This window comes from Cervus canadensis, chromosome 6 (assembly GCF_019320065.1).
Source record: "Cervus canadensis isolate Bull #8, Minnesota chromosome 6, ASM1932006v1, whole genome shotgun sequence".
Taxonomy (NCBI): Eukaryota; Metazoa; Chordata; class Mammalia; order Artiodactyla; family Cervidae; genus Cervus; species Cervus canadensis.
Genome location: NC_057391.1, coordinates 24589414 through 24599427, shown reverse-complemented (window position 1 = coordinate 24599427; position 10014 = coordinate 24589414). Strand labels below are relative to the sequence as shown.

The window sequence follows — 10014 nt, the reverse complement described above, 5'->3', positions numbered from 1 at the left end:
GTATCCAATCTACTGTTACCTAAGTAAAAGAAAATCAGGAAAATGTCACTGTGATTGACACTGTATCTAGTATATATACAAAAGAAATATGATAAGTTTTCAATTAAAAGTTAATTTAATGAGACTATGTAAATAGTCAATAAACTAGTATTTAACGTCTATGACTGCTATGGAAAGTAGAAGTGAGAAATAAAGATAATTGGGTATGGACCCTATCATAGAGAGATAAGATATTCATTTTAAAAATGAAAATATAAAATCAGAAACAAGAAAACAATAACTGATAAAAGAATACCATAGATATTAGCAAAATGAATAAACTATGCCAAAGTGGTAACATATCATGGGATATATATCATTTTAGCTAAAACTATTTAAAAGCTTATAATTTGCTAGTCAAAACTGGCTAGGAAACAGCTATTTTAAGCGTGGGGAATAGCAGGACTAAAGCTACAAAGGTGAAAACATGAAAGACATACTCAGAGAGCCATGAGTTCAGTGGCTTGGCTGGAGGAGGGTGTGCTTAAGGAACAGTAAAAATGAAGCTGGGAGTGGTAGGTTAAGAGCAAATCATGGGTGCAATTAGCCTTGAATGTAACGCCAGTGGATTACATTAATGTTCTCGAAACTGAGAATCATAAAGTGTTTGACAGTGCTTTAGGAAGCTTAATAGAAGCAATTTGTGACAATGTTGAAAGAAGAGGCAATGGTAATACTCTGAAAGTTTCTGTGAAAATCAAGAACATTCCTTTCATCCTTTGAACAATAGTTAATCTGAGTTCACCTTCTGTTACATAAAGACCAACGGTGAATGAGTCACCTATGTGTCTTCAATCTCTTCCGACTCTGCCTTTTGTCTCTTCCCAAACATGCCTGACACACCTGGATTTATCAAAATCTGTCTGTTCTTTTGGAAATATTTTATATAACAACATGTGGTGCATTTTGAACACAGATTTTCAAAAGAGAAAGTTTAAGTAATGTGTTAATTGCCTCTAAATTGTTTTTTGACATTTTGTCTTAATACATTGGGCACCATGTGGCCACTTGATCCCAGAAGAAAACCCTGCACAACCTCTTGTGGATCAGGAGACATTTTTGGCTTTAGCCCTGTGTACCCAATACAACAAATAGGTATTAATTTGTCACTATACTGACTGAAGTTCTATACCCTGTATTCTTCAGTGAAAGATATAACTAATACAACAGATATTTAAAAGCTTAAAAGCAAAACTGAACAGTAACCATAAATTAACCAATTAAAAATATTTAAACTGTTAAAAGCTTTAATTTATGTGATTATAACCTGATTGTTGAGGCACTAAAACCTACCCTTTCAAGGACTTCACTCAGTGCATTTGAGTTACAATCTCTAGTTTTAAGGGGAATCAGAAACGTAAGTTATTCAAGAATAGAAACGGATTAAAAAGGCATGAACTGACCTCATTACAAACTTCCATTATGCGATTCTCATCTCCGTGTGGAAGATTTGGGCCAGTGTTGGCTTTTCTGATCATGTATTTACATGAGCAATACAGAGGAGACAAACAAACATTGGAAAGGAAAGAAATTCCATTTTTAAAATTAAAATGAGCCTACAAAGCTACAGTTATTAATTTTAAACATATAAAATTTGAGGCCATGAGGGACTTCATATAATTTTCAGTCTCCTAGATAAAGCCTGACAAATATCATGATAATTTAGTGGAATAACATTAAAGAGAGAGAGGGAGAAAGGGAGAGAGAGATAGATGAAGATAAGAAGAAAATAATTAGGAGGAAGAGAAGACAAGGGGAGCAGAAGAGGAGAAGGAGGAAAGAAGACGGAAGAGGAGGAAGAGAAAGCATAATGGTTAATAACCTGTAGTTAGTGGTATTTATTCAATTTTTAAAGATCGTCTCATCTTTTAAAAAAGTTTTTCTGAAAATATCCAAATTTTCTACAAAGTATCTCATAGATGATAAAATTTGTCATTTCATTTTTCAAAATACAGGAAACAACTACAAAATCTTCTCCACCCTAGTTTCCTATGATTTCTTAATCCAGGTAGAATAGACTAAGGTCAATGTTATATCTCATTTTCTTCTTAATATCTTAGGTAGTACCCATTAGTAAAAAAGGAACAACTAACTTTTGTCACTTTTCAGCTGTCTGACTGACACTAGAAGGTAGAACTAGAGTATTTCCAAGGCTATTTTCATCTCTAAAATTCTAGGTTCAGAGGCAGTTATGTTATAGAAATATGTGGAGTTTATAAAAGTCACTCAGAATTCCTTGGGCTAGGCACAGAGCACCAGAAAGTTATTAATGAATCATACACATTTTCATTGTCAATGTATGTCAGAAGAAATGCTTTCAGAATGCAAAGTACACTATAGGATAATTTCCTCATTCTTGGTGTAAGACCAAGTTTGAGACACAGAAGTTGACGTTACATCCATAGCCATCTCTAAATTATGTCAATAGATCTCCAAAACCATACGCATGCATAATTTTGTTTTCATTATTTTGTCTTACAATAGCTGATTACCTGTAAGCCTAACAGCAAAGCAAAAACAGTAAAGCATACCCTTATTGGCCATTATATAGCCACCCCTTCTTCATTCTAGGCAAATTATGTTAGTAATAATTGTTTTAACAAATGGCCAATTATCTTCTGAATAGAAAGCATAAAAAAATGGCATATAAGGGACAGGTAATGGCTATATCATATTTTCTTTTGTTTATCAAATATTGATACTAGTATTATCAACTTGGCTGCCCTTCATATTAAAAATATTTGCAACATACTCTTGACTTGATGCATTTTAGCTTGTCCTGAACTGAGCTGTGCAAAAGCATACCCCTCAGTTCTTGTCCTGAAGTAGTGAGGGCTCTGCTCCTCTTGTCCTGGACTATACAATTACAATATCTAAGGTAACGCAATATAAAGCTTTCCATCCTCAATCCAGGAAACCCATTTCTTTGGGGAAGTGAGAAATCACCCTTTAGAGAACTGATGTCATCCAACAGTGGGAGTAATTAAGTTTTACAAAATAATTTTTCCAGGAATGGAAAAGAAAGGGGAAAAGTTTGTTACCAACTAGTTGGTGTATATGAAAGCAAAAGATTTTTTATCACTGATTCCTAGTCAGCAAAGTAATTTTTCAATTCCTAACTTTCTGTCAGTAAAACAATCATCAGTCCAGTTCAGTTCAGTCACTCAGTCATGTCTGACTCTCTGCGACCCGGTGAACTGCAGCACGCCTGGCTTCCCTGTCCATCACAAACTCCTGGAGCCTGTTCAAACTCAGGTCCGTCAAGTCGGTGATGCCATCCAACCATCTCATTCTCTATAGTCCCCTTCTCTTCCTGCCTTCAGTCTTTCCCAGAATCAGGGATCAGGATCTTTTTCCAGTGAGACAGTTCTTCACATCAGGTGGCCAAAGTATTGGAGTTTCAGCTTCAGCATCAGTCTTTCCAATGAGTATTCAGGACTGATTTCCTTTAGCATTGACTGGTTTGATCTCTTTGCTGTCCAAGAGAGACTCTAAGTTTAGAGTTTTCTCCAACATCACAGTTCAAAAGCATCAATTCTTCGGCACTCAGTTTTCTTTATGGTCCAACTATCACATCTATACATGACTACTGGGAAAACCATAGCTTTGGCTATACGGACCTTTGTCAGCAAAGGTTTTAATATGTTGTCTAGGTTGGTCATAGCTTTATTCCAAGGAGCAAGCATCTTTTAATTTCATGGCAGTCACCATCTGCAGTGATTATGGAGCCCAAGAAAACAGTCAAACTGCCTTACAATCGATCACCTAGCCTCAGAGTGGTTTCCTCCAATCACAAGGAGCCCACTATTTCACAGGACAGCTTAGTCTATTGTTAGAGTGCTTAACTAGTTTACCATCTGTAGTTTAATAAAGAAAGCCTACTCCCACTTAAACATAATGTCTCTTCAAATATTTTAAGGCACACTCATATCTTCTACATGAAAAATCTATTCCCCCCGCCAAAATATTTCAACTGCCTGTGAAATGAAAATATCTCCTGCCATATCAATACACAAGAAATGTCGAGTCATCTGCGATTTCTGGCCTCCAAATGTGAATGAGGGCCCCAAAACAGAGCAGAATGCCTGCGATCCAGCAGATGCCACCACCCTATCCCCCATGGCAATTGCTGAAGAGCTGGGGGTTGCAAGAAATAGCCATCTGCCACACCTGCCACTCCATATGGTGAACAAGGAATTAAGGATGTAAACAATGTAGAAATGGGTTTTGGCCCTAGATAGCTGAGATGCATATGAAAGGAATGAATTCAGTGAGCCCGAGCCTTGCATCTTCCCATGATATCTGGTTTTCCTTACTACTTACGATAGTCTTTGATGTTCAGACTGCTTACCCACTTTGTCACAAACTTGTATATAGCCTGATTACCTCTCTTGCCTCTTTGGAGGTTTTCTCAGAGCTACTGAGATGCTGTTTCTCAGGCTTGGAGTCCTAAACATTCCCACCAAATAAAATAATTCTCAACTTTCAGTTTGTGACTATATATTTTAGTGGACAAGTCTTTTCAACTATATTTTATATAATACATTGTCTAGATTTCCAAAGGTTGTGATGTAGATGTAAGTTTTAAATGGCCATCTTTAAAGAGAGAGATTAAAACAGATTTCGCCTATCACTTTGCATGTGTATATGTTAAATGTGTGTGTGTAATCACACTTGAGTAAAATGTGTACTTACCTAAGGACACAAGAACAATGGCAAGTATTACAGCATTGACTGAAAGAGATCGATACTGGAAACAACCCAAGTCCATAAATTTGAGAGTAAAGAAATACAATATTTTAGTGTGGTGGAATGTATTCAATGATTAAAATTATTACATTATTTTTATAGATGAACATGTGTAAGATTAAAAACTTGACAAGGAAAACATAAGATTGGTAAAATTATCGTGTGCACATTTCTACAAACCAAACATATATATGGACACACATTGACTGATGTTAAAATGCACAACATAGAAGTTGTGATTTAAATTTTATTCAGGGGCCTTACTGAAGACTGCAGCCCAGGAGTGCTTTGATTAGTTGCTCAGTAGTGTCCAACTCTTTGCAACCCCATGGACTGTAGCCCGCCAGGCACCTCTGTCCACGGGGATTCTCCAGTGAAGAATACTGGAGTGGGTTGCCATGCGCTCCTCCAGGGGATCTTCCCAACCCAGGAATCGAACTGCAGGCTCCGGCAATGCAGGTGGATTCTTTACCATCGGAGCTACCAGAAAAGCCTGGAGAACAGCCCAGGAGACAGTCTCTCAAAGAGCTCTGAGGAACTGTTTGAAGAGGTGAGGGAGGAGCCAGGATACAAATTTTTTTGCTGAGAAAAACATGTAGTCAAACTAAATAGCAGATTACTGCTAATTCCAAAGGAACAGACATATCAAATTAATGCTTTTAGTGCTTCTCTATGTATAGAAAAATACAAGAATCTGAGGTCATTGAAAATTGTCCTTCAAAGGGCAATTATCTAATAGACAATTATCTATTATCTTGACTTTCTAGAGGTAGGTATCCAAAGCATAGAGTGCTACCAGTTTTTCTCCATTCTGAATTCCTCTCAGGTGCACTGTTGGTAGGTGAATGCAGTGGTTAAGGGTTTGATCCTTTTAGAGCTGATACAAAAGGCAGCATTTTTTTTCTTTATACTAACTTCTTGTAATAGTAACTTTGTGCTTTGAATGGTCAGAATTAGTTTCTTTTGCTTGTAGGAAAAGAAAAAATGATTATCATTAAAATAGCTGCAGGGAAGCACAATTTGCTATCCCAAAATATTTCTTTGGCATGAGAATTATTTTGAGATGAAGACAAGTAAGATGCAAAGACTCAGGAAGAAACTTTGATTTTCCCTTTAACTGCCTAAAGAATGTAGACAGGATATGTTTTAGGAAGGGAGCTATTACCTTGATGGGCTTCCCAGGTGGTGCTGGTGGTAAATAACCCGCCTGCCAATGCAGGAGACACGTTTCCATCCCTGGGTTGGGAAGGATGGGTCCCATCCCTGGGTTGGGAAGATCCCCTGGAGAAGGGCACAGCAACCCACTCCAGTATTCTTGCCTGGAGAATCCCATGGACAGAGGAGCCTGGTGGGCTAGAGTTCATAGGGTTGCAAAGTCAGACACGACTGAAGTGACAGCACAACACACTATCACCTTGATAACTATAATATGAACTAGGTGTATAGCAGGGAGGAACATAGCAGAGTCTGTTTGTTAAGATTCTTCTCAGTGTCCCATTGTCTCTGCACAGCTCAGCAAATATTCGTTTACCAAACATTTGCTTTTGTATTTCCATGTAAATTGCCTTCCTCTCACCATACCTCTATCCCCAACATCCTCTTTTCTCTTTAGCTGCAGGCAGTATTTAGGTGACGGTTTTAGCCATTTTGGTGAGTTACCCAGTTTTCCAGTTCTCTCACATGTATGTATGTTATTAAATTTTGTTTGATTTTTCTCCTGTTAACTGATATAGCTTCTTTGTCAAGAAATGGACAAAGGAGGGACTTCCTGGCATTTTAAAAAAATGTTAAAAATGGCTCACATCAAAAATACACATATTGTTGGGAAAAAAAAAAGGAAATGCGCTAAGGAAAAAATATGTGTGTGCTAAGTCGTTCCAGTAGGGTCCAACTCTTTGCAACCCCATGGACTGTAGCCTGCCAAGCTTCTCTGTCCATGGGATTCTCCAGGCAAGAATACTGGAGTGGGTTGCACTTGGTTTCCTTTAGGAAGGAAAAATATACTTTTTATTAAAGGAATACCTGTAATTTTCTTCTAACTTTTCTTATTACCTTTTTTGATGAAAGGAAACACCAGACATAATTGTGACCATTGCTCTTTTTCTTGACACACATTGGCTGGAAATTCTTCTAACTTATCTGAAATTGTGTCTACTGCTAAGAAAGTTGTCAACTTCACCATTTAAAGGTAGGACCTTGAATGTGCAGCTCATAAAGAGATTACATAAAGAATTAAGAACAAAATGTGTTTTTCTCTACTATAGGAAAAATTGCTGGCTTTCCAGACATTCTTTGAAAAAACTTGGTTGAGATATAGATAGCACTTTATATCTCCTTGAGAGAGACCCTCTCAAGGAGAGGGTAAAGATACTTTGTTCACTTGCATACAATGTAAGTGAGGCCATGTGGGAAAATTCAAAATTTGGAGTCCTCTGACACGAACATTTCTTCTTCTGTGAAATTAGCTCTGGGAATTCAGACACCATTTCTTAATGTTTAGCATTTTATTTCAAGAAGTCCATTAAGATACAAATTTAAGATTAATTCAATATTATATATGGCATATAGATTTCAATGTCAAAAATTACTCTACCAAATCAACTCACCCAAACTAAAAACCAACTGTCTTCACATTACAATGTATAGCTGAACAGTAAAGTGCAACAATAAATAAATAAGGCAAGCAATAAAGTACAAAATTAGAGTTTTCATCCTTAGTATAAAAGAAAGACTAATATTTACATAATCTATTTGTCTTATATGAATTGAGAGATTTGGGAAAGTAAACTTAGAAGGTCTAATCAACAGTGATAATTTCCCTAACTGTCCCCAGAGTCCAGGGTAGAGATCCGTTTGTGGGGTCCTGATTGCTAACCAGGATGTATGTTTAACATTGATCATTATAACAAAGAACTTTGTATTTGGCCCACATACAAGGAGTGCTGCACGGCTCCTTATAGAACAGACTGAAAAGTCAGTGTTGAATTGGTCAGCTTTAAAGACTCTCCTCTCTTCTACAACTCGTAATTTCAGAGGAAACTGGCATTTCCTTAACTGATCAGAGAAAGCCCACTAAATATTTGAAAAGTAAACTTCCAATTATATTTAGTTCCATATTTTAAAGCACTGTTAATTATTGGAAAATAATATGGGATAGGCATAATTGATATTGGAGGAGAAGTCTCATAACCAAAGAATCTTCACTTAATTTTATGCACTTATCTTAAATTAGTGAAGCTGCTATCCTCTGGTTGGGAAAATTCAGTTTCAGATTCTTAAACACTATTTGCCTATATTGATTTTTAGGCATGTAAATTGGGAAACTCATAAGATTTTTTCAAATGTCTAAAGTTATCCCCACCAAGGAATCAGCTACTCTTTCTTTTTTCCCAGCCTCTGGGAAAAACTTAATATCCACTGAATATTCTCTAAATCATCTTCTTCATTACTTTCACCACAGTTAAGATATACCATGCAAGCATGTTGAAAATATTTATAAACAGACTATTGATTTGTGGAACTTGAATGAATTTGATCTAATAAAGGGAATTCCTCACTATTACTGGCATTTCAGAAATTTTCTTGGGCCTCAGATAATGGATCATAATTTTCCTCATGGCAGTCTTCATATCTCTGTTCCTTAATGTATAAATAATGGGGTTTAGAATGGGGGTGAAAATTGTATAAAATATGGCAAGAACTTTATCCACAGGGTAGGTGGTAAAGGGCCACACGTAGATAAATATGCAAGGTCCAAAGAATAATATGACTACAGTAATATGGGCAGCCAGAGTAGAAAATGCTTTGGCCATTGCAGCAGAAGACTTAAACCAGACAGTGATGAAAATAATGATATAAGAGCTGACCAAGAGTGAGAAAGTGCTTAAGGAGAGGATTCCACTATTGACTACAATTAGTATTTCAATGATGTAAGAGTCCAGGCAGGCAAGTTTGGTCACTCGAGGGAGGTCACAAAAAAAGCTGTCTACTACATTGGGCCCACAGAAAGGCAGATTCACAGTGAATGACAACTGGCTTAGTGTGTGCACCAAGCCCACTGCCCAGGAGATCATTACCAGAAGAGTGCACATCCTTCGGCTCATGATGCCGACATAGTGCAGGGGTTTGCATATGGCTACGTATCTGTCATAGGCCATGGAGACAAGTAGCATCATCTCCCCACCAGTGAAAAGGTGAATGAAGGAAATCTGAGCTATGCAGCCACTGAAGGAGATGGTCTTCTGTTCACTCAGAAAATCAGCAATCATCTTAGGAGTAGCAAAGGAAGCCTGACAGATGTCCACAAAGGAAAGGTTTCCCAAGAGAAAGTACATGGGAGAGTGCAGGCTGTTGTCAGAAGTTACTGTGAGGATAATGAGAAGGTTTCCCAGCACAGTGACCACATATAACACAGAGAAGAAAACAAAAAAGAAACGCTGGAGCTCCTGAGAACTAGAGAGTCCCAGCAATACAAACTCAGACACCACCGATGAATTGACCTTATCCATGGATCCAGGCTGCAGACTTGCTCTGAAACAATCCTGAGGAAGGGGAATCAGAGGAATCAAAATTACAAACTATAACACTTTTAATGCAAAGGATTCTGAGATACCAGATATAATGCATATTTGCTGAATGAAAAATTTTGAAGAGACCATGATAATATATCTGAAGAGTCAGAAGGAGCTTATGAGAATGTCCAGATAATTTTACCAGTCTCATTAGAACCCCTTGAGTTTTGGGATAGTCTTAATAATCTTTCATACAGTTGTAAACAAGCTCATTCATGACCTAACATCATGATCACAATGTAAACAAAACTTTACTGCTATCGCAAGAATAATAACAATTTAAACAGTTCCTCCTAAGGAGATATTGTTGAATATATATTTTCCAGGTCTATAGTTGCAACCTAGACTGTCAATTACTCTTTTGTATGATTTCTTAAGATGCATATTATAACTTTATCTTAATTATCTAAAACTCATCTTTCCTTAATAATTTAAAAACAAAACCTAAATTTTCCATTATGTTTGCCTATCAAAATTAGAATAATTTATGATCCCCTTGCTTAGTGTTCTCCATGAGATTATTTTTTTTTCCATGAGATTATTAAGACATCTTCATAATTAAAGACTAGTTGTTTCAGCATAGAGAAAAAATAATTGAATTATAAATGTCCCATGCGCCTTTAAATATATTTTATTTGGAATCAGATAATCCTGA

General features: G+C 36.8%; 1 protein-coding gene across 1 annotated transcript; it reads right to left on the bottom strand.

Annotated features, from left to right (window-relative positions):
- Window positions 1–8248: 8248 nt before the first annotated feature.
- LOC122444064 (olfactory receptor 4K5) lies at window positions 8249–9315 on the bottom strand. The gene has a single exon (XM_043472862.1). The coding sequence runs from the start codon at window positions 9294–9296 to the stop codon at window positions 8325–8327; it is 972 nt and encodes a 323-aa protein (XP_043328797.1). The 5' UTR covers window positions 9297–9315; the 3' UTR covers window positions 8249–8324.
- Between the last annotated feature and the right edge of the window lie 699 nt (window positions 9316–10014).

Excerpts from the sequence above, each read along its gene's own strand:
- LOC122444064 (XM_043472862.1), bottom strand. The coding sequence starts at position 9,296 with ATGGATAAGGTCAATTCATCGGTGGTGTCTGAGTTTGTATTGCTGGGA.